At 41.4% G+C, this 17275-nt stretch overlaps 1 protein-coding gene across 11 annotated transcripts in view; it reads left to right on the top strand.

Moving 5' to 3' along the window:
* Nucleotides 1-17275, top strand: part of HHAT (hedgehog acyltransferase) — a 357788-nt gene that overhangs the window by 281925 nt on the left and 58588 nt on the right. For all 11 annotated transcript variants that reach the window (XM_063613153.1, XM_063613154.1, XM_063613148.1 and 8 more), the window contains one exon: nucleotides 16764-16908. In XM_063613153.1, the coding sequence (XP_063469223.1) occupies nucleotides 16764-16908 (145 nt within the window). The remainder of the gene's footprint in view (nucleotides 1-16763; nucleotides 16909-17275) is intronic.

The raw sequence follows: 17275 nt of genomic DNA, 5'->3' as shown, positions 1-17275 counted from the left end.
TGCAATCAAACTAGACCTCAGGATTAAGAAACTCACTCAAAACCGCTCAACTACATGGAAACTGAACAACCTGCTTCTGAATGACTACTGGATACATAATTAAACGAAGGCGGAAATAAAGATGTTCTTTGAAACCAATGAGAACAAAGACACGACATACCAGAATCTCTGGGACACATTCAAAGCAGTGTGTAGAGAGAAATTTATAGCACTAAATGCACACAAGAGAAAGCAGGAAGGATCCAAAATTGACACCCTAACATCACAATTAAAAGAACTAGAAAAGCAAGAGCAAACACATTCAAAAACTAGCAGAAGGCTAGAAATAACTAAAATCAGAGCAGAACTGAAGGAAATAGAGACACAAAAACCCTCCAAAAAATTAATGAATCCAGGAGCTGGTTTTTTGAAAAGATCAACAAAATTGATAGACCATTAGCAAGACTAATAAAGAAGAAAAGAGAGAAGAATCAAATAGATGCAATAAAAAATGATAAAGGGGATATCACCACCGATCCCACAGAAATACAAACTACCATCAGAGAATACTACAAACACCTCTATGCAAATAAACTAGAAAATCTAGAAGAAATGGATAAATTCCTCGACACATACACCCTCCCAACACTAAACCAGGAAGAAGTTGAATCTCTGAATAGACCAATAACAGACTCTGAAATTGTGGCAGTAATCAATAGCTTACCAACCAAAAAGAGTCCAGGACCAGATGGATTCACAGCTGAATTCTACCAGAGGTACAAGGAGGAACTGGTACCATTCCTTCTGAAACTATTCCAATCAATAGAAAAAGAGGGAATACTCCTTAACTGATTTTATGAGGCCAGAATCATCCTGATACCAAAGCTGGGCAGAGACACAACCAAAAAAGAGAATTTTAGGCCAATATCCTTGATGAACATTGATGCAAAAATCCTCAATAAAATACTGGCAAACCCAATCCAGCATCACATCAAAAAGATTATCTATGTTTCTAATATTGAATCACCCTTCCATTCCTGAGATAAATCTTACTCCATGGAGAGTGTTTTTAAATTACTCTTGTATTTGACTTACTGCTATTTAATTTGTATTTTTTAAGGTAATAAAAATGAACAACAATAACAATTACTGATAATTAACACACCATTAAATTTGGAAAGAAATTTGATTAGTCATAAAAAGCTAACATAAGAGGCCGGGCGTGGTGGCTCATGCCTGTAATCCCAGCACTTTGGGAGGCTGAGGCAGGCAGATCACGAGGTCAGGAGATTGAGACCATCCTGGCTAACACAGTGAAACCCCCGTCTCTACTAAAAACACAAAATATTAGCCAGGCATGGTGGCAGGCACCTGTAGTCCCAGCTACTCGGGAGGCTGAGGCAGGAGAATGATGTGAACCTGGGAGGCAGAGCTTTCAGTGAGCTGAGATCGCCCCACTGCACTCCAGTCTGGGCAACAGAGCAAGACTTCGTCTCAAAAAAAAAAGCTAACATAAGAAAACCAGAAGCTAGCCTTTCTTCCACTATTAAAGTGGAAGCTTTTTATGACTTTGATATCAGGCCTGTGCTAATGTCATGAAATGAGTGGAAGTTTCCCATGGTTTTCTACTCTCAAAACAGTTTTTGTGAAATGGGATTTATCTCTTCCTTGACCATCTTGTAGACTTTGCTCATTAAAATCACCTGTGTAGGCCAGGCATGGTGGCTCAACCTGTTAATGCTAGCACTTTGGGAATCCAATGCAGAAGGACTGTTTGAGACTATGAGTTTGAGACAAGCCCAAGCAACATAGTGAGACCCCATCTCTACAAAAATAAAAAAAAAATTAGCCAGGCAATATGGCGGCACGTACCTGTACTCCCAGCTACTCAGGGAGCTAAGCAGCAGGAGGATCACATAAACCCAGGAGTTCAAGGCTCCAGTGAGCTATGATCGTGCCACTGAACTCTAGTCTGGGTGACAGAGTAAGGCACCATCTCTAAAAATAATTAAATAAAAGTCATGTAGGTGAATTTTCTTTGAACATAGGGCTTTAACCACTAATTCAGTTTTTCTATGTGTGTTAGTCCGTTTCCATACTGCTGTAAGGATCTTCCCACGACTGGGTAACTTATAAAGGAAAGAGACTTAATTGACTCACAGTTCAACATGGCTAGGGAGGCCTCAGGAAACTTACAATCATGGCGGAAGGTGAAGGGGATGCGAGGCACCTTCTTCACAAGGCTAAAAGAGGAAGTGCCAAGCGAAGGGGGAAGAGCCCCTTATAAAACCATCAGAGCTCATGAAAACCCACTATCATGAGAACAGCATGGGGGAAACTACCCCCATGACTCAATGACCTCCACTTGGTCTCTTCCTTGACCCATAGTGATTATGGGGATTACAATTCAAGATGAGATTTGTGTTGGGACACAAAGCCTGACAGTATCACTGTGGTTATGCTTTTTCAAACTTTCTACTCCTTTTATTTAGGTAATTTATATTTTCTAGATAATTTACCTTTTAAAGCTATGTCTGCAAATATATTGTTATATAATCTCCAAAGATTTAAAATTCTCTATATATCTTCTTATTTATTTTGCCTTATTTTCTTAATTGATAAAAATTGCTAAAGTTTACTCATTTTATTTTTCCTTAAATAAAAATTTTTGGTTTGAATGAGTGAAATTTTAAAAAATGTAATTGTGTGTTAATTCTTACAAATTGTTGTTATTCATTATTTTATTGCTGTGTTATCAGTGAGCATAGCTTTTATGGTAACTTTTTTCTTTATTTTTTCAACTTTTAAGTTTAGGGGTATATGTGCAGGATGTGCAGGTTTATTATATAGGTAGATGTGTGTGATGGTGGTATGCTGCACAGATCATCTCATCACCTAGGTATTAAGCCCGGCATCCATTGGCTGTTCTTCCTGATGCTTTCCCTCCCCCTAGCCCCTCAACAGGCCCCATTGTTTGTTGTTCCCCACCATGGGTCCATGTGTTCTCATTATTCAGTTCCCACTTATAAGTGAGAACATGTGGTGCTTGGTTTTCTGTTCCTGCGTTAGTTTGCTGAGGATAATGGCTTTCAACTCCATCCATGTCCCTTCAAAGGACGTGACCTCATTTCTTTTTTTGGCTACATAGTATTCCATGGTGTATATATACCACATTTTTCTTTGTCCAGTTTATCATTGATGGGCGTTTAGATTGACTCCATGTCTTTGCTATTGTGAATGGTGCTGCAATGAACATACGTGTGCATGTATCTTTATAATAGAATGATTTATATTCCTTTGGGTATATACCCAGTAATGGGATTCCTGGGCCAAATGGTATTTCTGCCTCTAGGTCTTTAAGGAATTGCCACAGTGTCTTCCACAATGGTTGAGCTAACTTACACTCCCACCAACAGTGTAAAAGTGTTTTGTTTTGTTTTTTTCTCTGCTACTTCGCCAGCATCTGTTGTTTTGATTGTTTTATAATTGCCATTCTGACTGGCATGAGATGCTATCTCATTGTGGTCTTGATTTGCATTTCTTTAATGATCAGTGATGTTGAGCTTTTTAAAAATATGTTGGCTACATGTGTGTCTTCTTTTGAGAAGTGTCTTTCATGTCCTTTCCCTCCTTTTTAATGGGGTTGCTTGTTTTTCTCTTGTAAATTTATTTAAGTTCCTTATAGATGCTGGATAGTAGACCTTTGTCATATGGATAGATTGCAAACATTTACTCCCATTCGGTAAGTTGTCTGTTCACTCTGATAGTTTATTTTGCTGTGCAGAAGCTCTTTAGTTTAATTAGATACCATTTGTCAATTTTTGCTTTCGTTGCAATTGCTTTTGGGGATTTTGTCATGAAATCTTTGCCCGTGCCTATGTCCTGAATAGTATTGCCTAGATTTTCTTCTAGGGTTTTTATAGTTTCAGATTTTATATTTAAGTCTTTAATCCATCTCGAATTAATTTTTTATATGGTATAAGGAAGGGGTCCAGTTTCAATTTTCTGCATATGGCTAGCCAGTTCTCCCAGCACCATTTTTTAAATGGGGAATCGTTTCCCCATTGCTTGTTTTTGTCAGGTTTGTTGAAGATCAGATGGTTCTAGGTATGCAGTCTCTATTCTGTTCCATCAGTCTATGTGTCTGTTCTTGTACCAGACACATAGTTTTGGTTACTGTAGCCTTGTACTATAGTTTGAAGTCAGGTAGCCTGATGCCTCCAGACTTGTTCTTTTTGCTTAGGACTTGCCTTGGCTATTTGGGCTCTTTTTTGGTTCCATATGAATTTTAAAATAGTTTTTTCTAATTCTGTAAATGATGTCAATGATAGTTTAATGGTAATAACACTGAATCTATGAATTACTTCAGGCAGTATAGCCATTTTCACAATATTGATTATTCCTATCCATGAGCGTGGAATGTTCTTCCATTTGTGTCCTCTCTGATTTATTTGAGCAGTAGTTTGTAGTTCTCCTTGAAGAGGTCCTTCACTTCCCTTGTTAGCTTTATTCCTAGGTATTTTTTTCTTTTTGTAGCAATTGTTAGTGGGACTTCATGATTTAGCCCTTTGCTTGCCTGTTGTTGGTGTATAGTAATGCTAGGGATTTTTGCACACTTTTTTATACCCTGAGACTTGGCTGAAGTTGCTTATCAGCTTAAGAAGCTTTTGGGCTGAGATGATGGGGTTTTCTAAAGATAGGATCATGTCATCTCCAAACAAAGATAATTTGACTTCCTCTCTTCCTATTTGAATGCACTTTATTTATTTCTCTTGCCTGATTTCCCTGGCTAGAGCTTCCAATACTATGTTGAATAGGAATGGTGAGAGAGAGCATCCTTGTCTAGCGCTGGTTTTCAAGGGGAACGGTTTCTGCTTTTGCCCATTTAGTATGATGTTGGCTATGGGTTTGTCATATATTACTCTTATATTTTGAGGTATGTTTCTTCAGTACCTAGTTTATTGAGAGTTTTTAACAAGGACGGATGTTGAATTTTCTTGAAGGCCTTTTCTGCATCTATTGCGATAATCATGTGGTTTTTTGTCTTTAGTTCTGTTTATGTGATGAATCACCTTTATTGATTTGTGTATGTTGAACCAACTTTGCATCCCAGGGACGAAGCCAACTTGATCGTGGTGCATAAGCTTTTTGATGTGCTGCTGGATTTGGTTTGCCAGTATTTTATTGAGGATTGCATCAGTGTTCAAGGATATTGACCTGAAGTATTCTTTTTTTGTTGTATCTCTGCCATGTTTTGGCATCAGGATGATGCTGGCCTTCATGATAACTTCTTAGAAAGTATTTAGGCTCCTTTCCTGGTTTAATACATGTTGAGTTTGATTATGGCCCACCTGTGTTTGAAAACTGCATATATTTACTCTTCCATATGTCTATTGGCAAAGGCCTATTAATATTTTCATTGTGAAAAAGTATACTTAACATATAATTTGCCATTTTAACCACATTTGGGTATACAATTCAGGGGTATTAAATACATTCATATTGTTTTACAACCATCACCACCTTCAATCTCCAGAACTTTTTCATCATCCTAATCTGAAACCCCTCATCCTCTCCTCTCTCAGTCCCTAGTAGCCACTATTCTACTTTCTGTCTCTATATATTTGACTGTTTTAGGTATCTTATATAAGTGCAACCATACAATGTTTGTCCCTATGTATCTGGCTTATTTCACTTAGCATAATGTCTTCAAAGTTCATTCATGTTGTGGCATATGTCAAAACTTCTTTCCTTTTTAAGGCTAAAATGCCATTTTACGTATATGTTACTCTATTTACTCACTCATCCATTGATAGGCATTTGGGTTGCTTCCACCTTTTCCCTATTGTGAATAATACTGCTGTGTACATTGGTGTACAAATATATGTTTGAGTCTCTTTCAATTCTTTTTTGTATATACCTAGAAATGAAATTGCTGGATCATATGGCAATTTTGTATTTAATTTTTTGAGAAACCTATATACTGTTTTCCACTGTGGCTGTACCATTTTACATTCTCACCAGCAAGACATAGGACTTCAGATTTCTTCACTACCTCATCAACAGTTGTTATTTTGTTTTTGATATAGCCACCCTAGAAGGCGTGAAGTGATAGCTCATGGTTTTGATTTGAATTTCCTTTATGATTTTTTATGTGCTTACTGGCCATTTGTATGTCTTCTTTGCATAAATGTCTATTCAAATTCTTTGTCCATTTTTAAAACTGGTTTTTTTTGGGTTGTTGAGTTGTAGGAGTTCTTGATATATTCTGGATATTAAGCTCTTATCAATATGTGATTGCAGATATTTTCTCCCATTCCTGGGTTGTCTTTTTACTCTGTTAATAGTATCATTTGATGCATAAAAGTTAATTTGGTAAGTAAGGTCAAGTTTATCTCTTTTTACTTTTGTTGACTGTGCTTTTTGTGTCATAGCCAAGAAATCATTGCTAAATCCAATGTCATGAAGGTCTCCCCCTGTTTTCCTTTAAGAGTTTTATGGTTTAATTCTTCTTTTCAGATAGTTGAACCCTTTTGAGTTAATTTTTGTATATGGTATAAGGGTCCAGTTTCGTTCTTTTGCATGTGTATATCCAGTTTTTCCAGAACCATTTGTTGGAAAGACTGTTCTTTCCTCATTAAATGCTCTTTCTGCCCTTGTTGAGAATCATTTGGCCTTGTTGAAAACTATTTAACTGCATATAAGGGTTTATTTCTGGTGCCTCTATTCTGTTCCATTGGTCTATATGTTTATCTTTATGTCAGTACCACACAGTTTTGATTATTGTAGCTTGAAGTGTTAAAATCAGGAAGTTTGTGTCCTGCAACTTTGTTCTGCTTTTTCAAGGTTGTTTTGGCCAGTTGGGACCATTTGAGATCTCAGGTGAATTTTAGGATGGGGTTTTCTATTTTCCCAAAGAATGTCATTGGGATTTTGATAGGGATTATATTGAATCTGTGGATCACTTTGGGTAGTATTGTTATTTTAATGGTATTCTTCTGGGTGCAGTGGCTCATGCCTATAATTTCAGCATTTTGTGAGGCTGAGGTGGGAGGATCACTTGAGCCCAGGAGTTTGAGACCTGCCTGGGCAGCATAGTCAGACTTTGACTCTACAAAAAAGCAAACAATTAGCCCATTGCAATTAGCCACACCAGTGGTCCCAGCTTCTTGGGAGGCTGAGGTGGGAGGATTGCTTGAGCCTAGGAAGTCGAAGCTGCGGTGAGTCATGATTGTTCCACTGCACTCCAGCCTGGAGACAGAGTGAGACCCTGCCTCAAAAAAAAAAAAAAAAAAAAAAAAATCCTCCCATCTATGAACGTGGGATATCTTTGTATTTATGTCTTCATTCAGCATTGTTTTGTAGTTTCATTATACAGATTTTTTGCCTCCCTAGTTAAGTTTATTCCGAAGTATTTTATTCTTTTTGATGCCATTATAAATAGAATTGCTTTCTTAATTTCCTTTTCAGGTTGCTCATTGTTAGTGCATAGAGATACACAACTGTTTTTTTGCACATTGATTTTTGTATCCTGCAACTTTGCTGAGTTTGTTTAAATTTTTGGGAGAATTTTTAGGGTTTTGTACATGTAATCTGTGAACAGAAATCATTTTACTTCTTTCTTTCTCATTTGGATGCTTGGCCTATTGCTTTCCTTTAAAAATTTTTTTATAAATATTTATTATATTTTATGTTCTAGGGTACATGTGCACAATGTGCAGGTTTGTTACATACGTATACATGTGCCATGTTCGTGTGCTGTACCCATTAACTCGTCATTTAGCATTAGGTATATCTCCTAATACTATCCCTCTCCCCTCCCCCCACCTCACAACAGGCCCTCATGTGTGATGTTCCCCTTCCTGTGTCCAGGTGTTCTCATTGTTCAATTTCCATCTATGAGTGAGAACATGCGGTGTTTGGTCTTTTGTCCTTGTGATAGTTTGCTGAGAATGATGGTTTCCAGCTTCATCTATGTCCCTACAAAGGACATGAACTCATCAATTTTTATGGCTGCCTAGTATTCCATGGTGTATATGTGCCACATTTTCTTAATCCAGTCTATCCTTGTTGGACATTTAGGTTGGTTCCAAATCCTTGCTGTTGTGAATAGTGCCACAATAAACATACATGTGCGTGTGTCTTTACAGCAGCATGATTTATATTCCTTTGGGTATATGCCTAGTAATGGGATGGCTGGGTCAAATGATATTTCTAGTTCTAGATCCCTGAGGTATCGCCACACTGTCTTCCACAATGGTTGAACTAGTTTACAGTCCCACCAACAGTGTAAAAGTGTTCCTATTTCTCCACATCCTCTCCAGCACCTGTTGTTTCCTGACTTTTAATAATGGCCATTCTAACTGGTGTGAGATGATAGCTCATTGTGGTTTTGATTTGCATTTCTCTGATGGCCAGTGATGATGAGCATTTTTTCATGTGTCTGTTGGCTGCATAAATGTCTTCTTTTGAGAAGTGTCTGTTCATATCCTTCACCCACTTTTTGATGGGGTTGTTTGTTTTTTTCTTGTAAATTTGTTTGGGTTCTTGTAAATTTGTTGAGCCATGGTTTTCAGCTCCATCATGTCGTTTAAGGACTTCTCTGCATTGGTTATTCTAGTTAGCCATTCGTCTAATCTTTTTTCAAGGTTTTTAACTTCTTTGCGATGGGTTCAAACTTCCTCCTTTAGCTTGGGGAAGTTTGATCCATCTGAAGCCTTCTTCTCTCAACTCATCAAATTCATTCTCCGTCCAGCTTTGTTCCAGCGCTGATGAGGAGCTGCGTTACTTTGGAGGAGGAGAGGTGCTCTGATTTTTAGAATTTTCAGTTTTTCTGTTCTGTTTTTTCCCCATCTTTGTGGTTTTATCTACCTTTGGTCTTTGATGATGGTGACGTACAGATGGGGTTTTGGTGTGGATGTCCTTTCTGTTTGTTAGTTTTCCTTCTGTGTTGGAGTTTGCTGGAGGTCCACCCCAGACTCTGTTTGCCTGGTTATCAGCAGCAGAGGCTGCAGAACAGTAAATATTGCTGAACAGCAAATGTTGCTGTCTGATCGTTCCTCTGGAGGTTTTGTCTCAGAGGGGTACCCGGCCATGTGAGGTATCAGTCTGCCCCTACTGGGGTGTTAGGCTACTGAGGGGTCAGGGACCCACTTGAGGAGGCAGTCTGTCCGTTCTCAGATCTCAAACTCCATGCTGGGAGAACCACTACTCTCTTCAAAGCTCAGTTGGAAATGCAGAAATCACCTGTCTTCTGCTTCGCTCATGCTGGGAGCTGTAGACTGGAGCTGTTCCTATTCGGCCATCTTGGAACTGCCCCCCCTTTAAAAATTTTTAAATGACTCACAAAGATGTATTGTGTAAAACATATTTTGAAATGTGTATACCTGTGGAATGGCTTAATTAAGCAAACTAACATGCACTACCTCACTTATTTTCTGTGGTGACAACACTTAAAATCTACTCTCTTAGTGGTTTTCAAGAATATGATATATTGTTATTAACTATATAGTCACTGTGTTGTACAATGGATTACTTCAACTTATTCCTCCTAATTGAAATTTTGAATCCTTTGACCAGCCAACATCTCTCCAACCCCCCCCTTTTCCCCCAGGGCCTATTAATTTTTATGCAGATATTTTATATTTTTATTTTGCTCTGTTAGATGTCACTTTCTGGGGAGATTTGCTAAATCTCCTACTACACTTGTGGATCCCAGTTACTTTTAAAAATTCCAGTGTCATTGTAAGCCATATGTTCTTGAAGACATATGGCATTTGAAATCGACAGTTGGTATCTGCCAGCCATTGTTAGTAGGATACATGCACGACATATTTGTTGAACAAACATTTCTTGAAAATTCACTTTGTGTGTGGCACTCAAGAGGCAAAGATCTTGAAGGCTGCAGTTGAGAGAAGGGAATCCACACTGCCACACAGATATGAAGTTGTGTAATGTAGTAGGAGCATGAAGATGTTCAATTAGAGAAACATATGTGAATTCTTGCACTGCACTTACCAGTATACAATCCGGGTAAGTTACTTAATCTCTCTGCTCTTATAGTTCTTCATTTGTAAAATATGAATAGTTTTTACCTACTTTATAGTATAAGTAAAGCTGCTCATGTAGTGAATTTTTTGCATCACAAACAGTATTTATCTAAAACATAGATAGATATTGTCTAGCCCATGGGTTATAGAAACACAGAAAATGGGTAACTGACTTTGCTAGGATTGGGATGATCTACATTTATCAAATACCAATTGTGAATTAGGCAAATGAAGAGCCTCAGCATGTCCTGGGCAACACAGATAGAAAGTGGAAATATAGAACCTAAACCCAAGTTGGGCTGGTCCAAAGCTGTTGCTCTCCTGAGCTGACATTAAGCTGGGGCTTGAAGAATAAGGAAGATGAATTCAAAGTAGAGAGAACAGCTTTTGCTAAGTCACAGAAATATGGAAGCACATGTTATGTTTGCGGAACACTGAACACAGCCATGTCATTGATAAAAAGTGGTGAGAGTTAAGATTAGGAAATAAAATGGGATCCAGTTTAAATTGCCTTCCCATTTTGGATTTCAGTCTCTAAGCAGTGAAGAAATATCAAAGCATTTTGCAGAGTAGAGACACATAATCTGCTTGATGAAGTAGAGGGAGGAAGGCTAGAGTATGACATGTCAGTTGAAATTGAGGCTTCTGGAAAACTTGAAGCAGAGATGTGCAGACTGGAGGTTGAGCCAAGGCAGTGGAAAAGTAAGAACTCGAGGTGAGGCAGTACTATTGCTCCATCTGGAACTTTTAGCAGGACCCCAGGCACCCCAAACATGGCTTAAGTTCTCTGACTAGACAGAGCCAGTTGTTTCCTTAGTTATTTGAAAGTACTCTGAAATTCTTTCATGTACTGCATGGATTTAAATGCTAAACTTTGGCCTCTGCAGTTTTTAAGCTAAGCTGGACATCTAAACTATGAGGAAGGTAACTTGTCCAGTTAAACAAAACTGGCTTTGCCTTCATTGCTGCAGGTATTTGATTCTCTCTCAGGAGCATGCACACAGAGTTTGGAAAATGTAACTGCATTGACCTGAAGTTGTTTGAAGCTCTGTACACTTGAAGGAAGGAGGAGGTATTGCTTTCAAAGGGTCTTCATGTATTCATTCAGCTTGGATATAGGGTGGGATAGAACATTAAGGAACTCAAGAGATTCCATAACTTATTTAGGGCAAAGAGCGAGATGGGTGATAGCTAATTATTGAGCACACATAGGATACGCGTGGCTCTTGGACGGTGCGTAGTTGAGAAACGGTCCTGCCCTATCCTTGAGGAACCTATTATGCCGGTAGGAACATGAGAGAGGGGAAACTGGTGAAACACAGACTTCTAGCTGAAAATGACTGAATATTTTGAGAAGGGGAAACATGTCCTACAGGTTGGCACAGAGATGGGACATGGGCCTTGGAGTGACTTTGGAATCTGAGTCCTCCTGACCTTCAGTGTGTCACTGTGGCCATTCTTCTCTTTCTTGAGAGTTATAATTGTGTCTCTTCTTGTCTCTGGCCTCATCTTTACAGTCTGTGGGGTGTTCACCCCTCATTTGCTCTCTCTGGTGTCCACCAACCCCTCCCTTGCCATTGCCTTTTTCATCCTCTCTTACCCTCTGTTTAGCATTTTTATTAGAAAATGGAAAACTTCAGTGATTATATGGAAGAACTGTGTCCAGCTGCTCAAACCCACCCAGTTTCTGTTTTTAGCTTCTCCACCACTTAAAAATAAGCAGCATCAGGTCCCACTTGCCAAGCCTTTGTCACAGTCTCCAGCAGCCATTCCTCGGGCCATCTGCTCCTCCAGATGCTCAGCCTGTCCCCACCTCCCGTCTCAGCCCCACATGCAGCCCCTCCGTGGATGAGTGAGGGGCTGGCAAGTCCACAGCCTCCAGCCCGACTACGTCATCTACCTCCCTTCCCCATGTATGTTTCTAGCTTTGCTTTTGACCCACATTCCTGCAGCCCCCCATCCCCGGCTTGTTTGCCCCTACCAATCCTTTGATTTCCAGGGAAAGGATGCCGCCTGGAAAAGAGGGATGAGTTGCCATGGAGATTTGAATATACACAGGAAGCCACGGACACCTCACACCTGGAAGTACAAACGAGTTTGACATAAGTTTAGTTTAGCCCTAAGGTTTAGTTGGTGTGGGTTGCAGTCCTTCCCTTTGGAAGTCAGTGTCTTAGATGGAAGTTTAAAGCCAAGTGTTGCCATAGCTGAGTGTTGTTGTGACATTCCCCCATCCCATCTCAGTCTCTTGGATCACAGGCAAACTACTCAGAGGAATTGGAGGTCTGCCCTAGGCCAGTGTTCTGAGGGGCTTGCTGTAACCAGGCCAAAAGTCTAGCACCTGCCCTTGCACCTGAGGAGTGGGTATATTCATATTCACAGGGAGAGAAACTGCCCCGACCCACCCCTCTGTCATGTACCATAGAGACCATGTGGAGAACTGGTCACCCCTGCCTGAGAACAAAGTGATTCCAATGTGTCCCACCTCCCATTCTTCCTCTTTCTTCTGGATTTCAGGAGTGTCAGGGGAGGAAGCTTGTAATTGGTGACTACACCTTGCCTGTCTGTGGCTGGGGACACAGGAGGCTCCTCCTCACTCTCCACGTGATGCCAGGTGGTGGGCAGGATAGGAGGGGCCTAGTGGTCGAATACTGTGAAGGAACATTCTCTGCCCTGGGATGCATTTCTCTGGGTCCCAGAGGAAAGGGGGCACATTTTTGGCATTACTCCTAATGCCCCCGTAGACCAAGTGAGAACTCTGCTCTGTGACGAATGTGGGGGAGAACAATTCGCCTTTTCTCAACAGGGCTCTGCTGACCTTTTGGGCAGGACGGCTCCATCCTGCACATTGCAGTGTGCTTATTATCCCTGGCCCCTGCCCACCAAACGCCACATTGCCTTGTAGTCATTGAGACAACCAAACATGCCCAGCAACTTTTCAAACATCTCCTGGGAGTAGTGCCACTCCCAGTTTTTTGCTGCCAGGAAATCTGATTGCTACAGACTAATCTACACTCTGAGAAGAGACCAGGACCAGACCAGAGCTCTCTTTTGTCCTGATAAATTCCTATTAATGAAAATCAAATTCTATTTGTCCATTATTGCCTTAGCTGATGAACTTGGCAACTCTCTTTGTCATACCTGATGGCTTTTCACTGTCTTCTGATGTTCCCCCATTTCGTTTACAATTCTTCAATATGAGTTCTCTTGTCAAGGGAGTTTTCAAGTACCTGAGCCGTGAGGATGGTGACTTCACACATGAGGCATGTCTCCCACTCGTGAGGCCTGCATCCTGGTGATGAAGGACCACAGGGGTAACTGCTGTAGGGCTATGGAAAGGAGAGTATAAGAGAAAAAGCCTTAAAGTGGAGGCTTTGACCCTGTGGCCCTAGAGATTCTGCAAGTTAGATTTATTGATGTAGCTGGCTGGTCAAAAGGAATATACCCTCTAATTTTGTCCATATGACCTGTTTCCTCCTGGGAACTTATCCCTAGAGCTCCTATAAACCAATGGCTGAGCCAGGAGGTTCCCAAGGTGGAGAGAGAGATCCCCGATGTCAAAACCATCACCTTCCAAAGTGTCCAGAGTATGCAAAGAGGAGAGATGGATTGCAGCTGAGACTCCTGTCCCCTTTGCTGTTAGTTATTACCTCTTGTGGGCGAACTGGACAGAACCTACCCCCTTTTCCTTTCCTGTGACCCATCATTCTTTTTCCCCACTGTTTCACCGTGAAAAGGAACAATGCTGTGTTCATTTTGCTGCTTATTGGCATGGCTAGTTTTGTCAGAGGATGAGGCTGTTGGTTAAAATTAGGTTTTTGGATTCCTTGATCATCGTCTATTTTGTCTCCTACCCACTCACTCTGGGGGATAATCAAGAATTGCCTACGGGCATCTTGATTTCTCCTTTAAATCCTTTTAGTTTGATTCTAACAGGCTGTGCTTTAACATTCTTGCTTACTTAAAAATTTTTTTATTTCTAAATTTTTAAAAAACGTTTATAAAAATTGAATTGTAGTCATTCATTTCAGATTTTAGCTGCCCCCACTTCGTATCTCTGAGATCAGCAGCTCCTTCACAATTGGTATGATTTTGACTTTTTTTTTTCCTAAGTAGATATAGGAATTTATGGAACCATGTAGCTTAGAATATGGGAGTAATCACAGAATCAAAGGAAGAACTGTAGGAGCTGGGGCCTCAGGGATGGACAGAGGAATCCTATGCCTCCAAGACACGCTGTCTGTTCTTACCTCCCTTGGCCCTCAGCTCCTCCTCCTGCTGTGTCCAGTCCTTACCCTGTGCCAAATATCAGCTCCGCAGTCCTGCGTAGCAGCCCCATGCAAAGAGATTCTTCCTCTCTCAGTACCTCTCTGTTAATTATTTAATAATGATTGTAATCACTTCCCACAAAAGAAGAGCCACTTAGCTTAACAAGCTATGTGCACTGTCGGTAGTTGACATTAACAAAGGAAAGATCACACGGGGCCTTTGTGTTCCCTTCTCAGGATGTGAGGCTGGGGGAGACTGATGGGGTTAGAACAGAAGTGGTGGAGTGTCAGACTCAGTGGATCCCTTAGGAATCAAATGTCTTGTTAGTAACTGCAGTATCTGGAGAGAATTACTTGGATGCATTTATGTCAATTAAGACAATTCATATTTTCTTAATCCATTTTGGATCTTCCCCTGTCTCCCAGCTTCCTCTCACCCTGCCTGCCTAGTTACTGCTAATTGAGTCAGTAATACCCAGGAAATATCTTCCTCTGCTTTAGAATGCAGAAAGTGGTAGATTAATGTCCCATTATTCTCAGAGGTGAAGAGTGCTGAATAATAAGCCTGCTCCTTCCCCATTTCTCTCTCATTAACAGTTTTCACACCATGTAGTTATCTCGTACCAGGTCTTGTCTGACAGTGGCCTCCTGTACGTGCCTGTGGCCTCCTAGAGCAGGGGCAAGACTAGAGGTAATCTTGCCTGGTGGCCTCTAAGTAGAGACACTCTACATCACTGGAGAGCATTCCAGAACAACCATGATCAGGCAGACATCTCACTGTCCACTGCACAGCTTCTCTGTGAGCAGGCCACACTCGCGTCTGGCAGCAGTAAAAGCACGTTCCACAGTGATGTTGGAGCAGAGAGCTGTGGGTGAGGAGATGGGGAGATAGAGGGTAGCAGCCAGATCTGAGAGTTAAGAACAGACCCTGGGGCTGGCAGGAGAGAACAGGAGGAGCCAGAAATTCATTTCTCTAGATGGAGAGGACACTGACCATGATTCCAAAGCAGTCACAGGAGATTCACAGCAGGGCCGCCATAATAAGTAAGCCTCTTGCTGAAGACTCGCCCTCCAATTTAGTCCTTTTTGCCTGTCATGAATTGCATCGGCTGCTGTCATTGAGTCATTCCAACTTCTGTCTGTAATTGGAACGCAGCTGAAATCAGGGTGCACGTGACCCTAGAGATGTGTGGGTTTCTGGAGGATATTTGGGAAATATCTCCAGGCCCTTTGCTCCCTCTTTCTCTGTGTCTGTGGATTAGGCAGAGGTGCTTATCAGATACCCTGGGCCCCTGCATGTCCAGCTGCTGTGCTGTACCTGGTTCTCATTCTGAACATGCAGTCCCTCGGGGTGGTCCCCGTGCACGTGCTGATAGGGCTCGTACACTCCAGCATGGTGACCTCACTCGGAGGGGCTCCCAGAACTGTCAGTGCTGAAGGGTAAAGGCTTCATTTGCTTTATGAAATCCCTGGGAAAATCTTAAAAGGAGAAGTGCAATAAAGAGCTAGGCAGGACAAGTGGAAATCTTTATTGTGATGCTGTAAAACATCCCTCCAGCCTTGAGTATTTCAGGCACTCCGATACACTTCATCCTCAGTGCCGACATGTGCCGCCGGTGAAGTGTGGGCCTGAGCTCGGATTCCAGCAGTAGGCTGGGCTCACACTGATGGTCCTACACCCTTATTATGAGATTGCTCTTAATAGCATGTCAGGTTTAGGGGGTGGTTGGCTGGCTTCCCAGGGTCAGTGTAACTGGCCCAGAGGATCATGCTGATCTTGACCTAATTCCATGGAGCTATATATGCTAGTTATCACAGACAGCAGTTTCAAGTTCTTGCACCTGTAGGTTTACATGCAGAAAGCAAGTGGAGGTGGGAGGGCTGCTAAATCCTAGCTGGCTTCAGTGCTTGTATTCCACATGTCTGAGGGTAGCCCTCACATTTTTTCCACCTCAAAGGAACAACTTGGGGTATGTCACTTCTTTCCTTAGGGTAGAATGAACATGGTGCAGGAGTACGGTTTTGTTTTGTTTTGAGACACAATCATGTTCTGTCACCCAGACTGGAGTCCTGTGGTGTGATCATGGCTCACTGCAGCCTCGAACTCCTGGGCTGAAGCAATCCTCCCACCTTAGCCTCCCGAGTAGCTGGGACTACAGGCACGTGCCACCATGCCCAGCTAATTTTTAAATTGTTTTTGTAGAGATGGTATATCACTATGTTGCCTAGGCTGGTCTTGAACTCCTGGGCCCAAGTGATCCTCCTACCTTCGCCTCCCAAAGTATGAGATTATACGCATGAGCCGCCACGCCCAGACAGGAATTGAAGTTTTGAGAGCTGTTTAAATAATGACCTGATTCAGGCTCTGTGGGGAGACATCCTGGGCTGGTGACAGAGAAAGCTGGATGATGTCTTAGCCCCATTTTTTCCACCCTTGTCATGAGATGCCTTCTTGCCATTTTTCCCGTAGGCCCGATACTTCTCCCCACAAGCTTGCCGTCGATTCCACGCTGCCTTTGCGTCTTGTTCCACCTCGATGCTGATCCTGTCCAACCTGGTATTTCTCGGGGGCAATGAGGTTGGGAAAACCTACTGGAATAGGATCTTCATACAAGGTAAGTGGCTTGACAGTGCTGTTTTCAGTGAGTTTCTTGTTTTCCATGTATGCAGATGGGATCACACATGGGATGGATGGGATTTGGGGGAAGTCATTCATTGTTATGTTCATGGTATGTGACATCTAAAGTACCAGCCAGGAATAACTTCCTAAGTTTGGCTATGACTTTAAGTGTCCCCTATTTTTGAGGTACCCCATATCTCCTGTATGTGATACTTATTTAACACCAAAAGGTATTATTCCAGCTCTCCCAAAGTGTATATTCCCTTCCATTACACTATGTTTCCAATTATTTGCTATTTCTTAATCTTTCCTACTGCTGTGGTTGAATATCCCCTTCAAAACTCACGTTGAAACTTAATCCC

The sequence above is a fragment of the Symphalangus syndactylus genome, chromosome 19, assembly GCF_028878055.3.
Source record: "Symphalangus syndactylus isolate Jambi chromosome 19, NHGRI_mSymSyn1-v2.1_pri, whole genome shotgun sequence".
In the NCBI taxonomy this organism is placed as follows: Eukaryota; Metazoa; Chordata; class Mammalia; order Primates; family Hylobatidae; genus Symphalangus; species Symphalangus syndactylus.
Note: the sequence above shows the minus strand (reverse complement) of the source record. Positions and strands in the feature narration are given on the sequence as shown.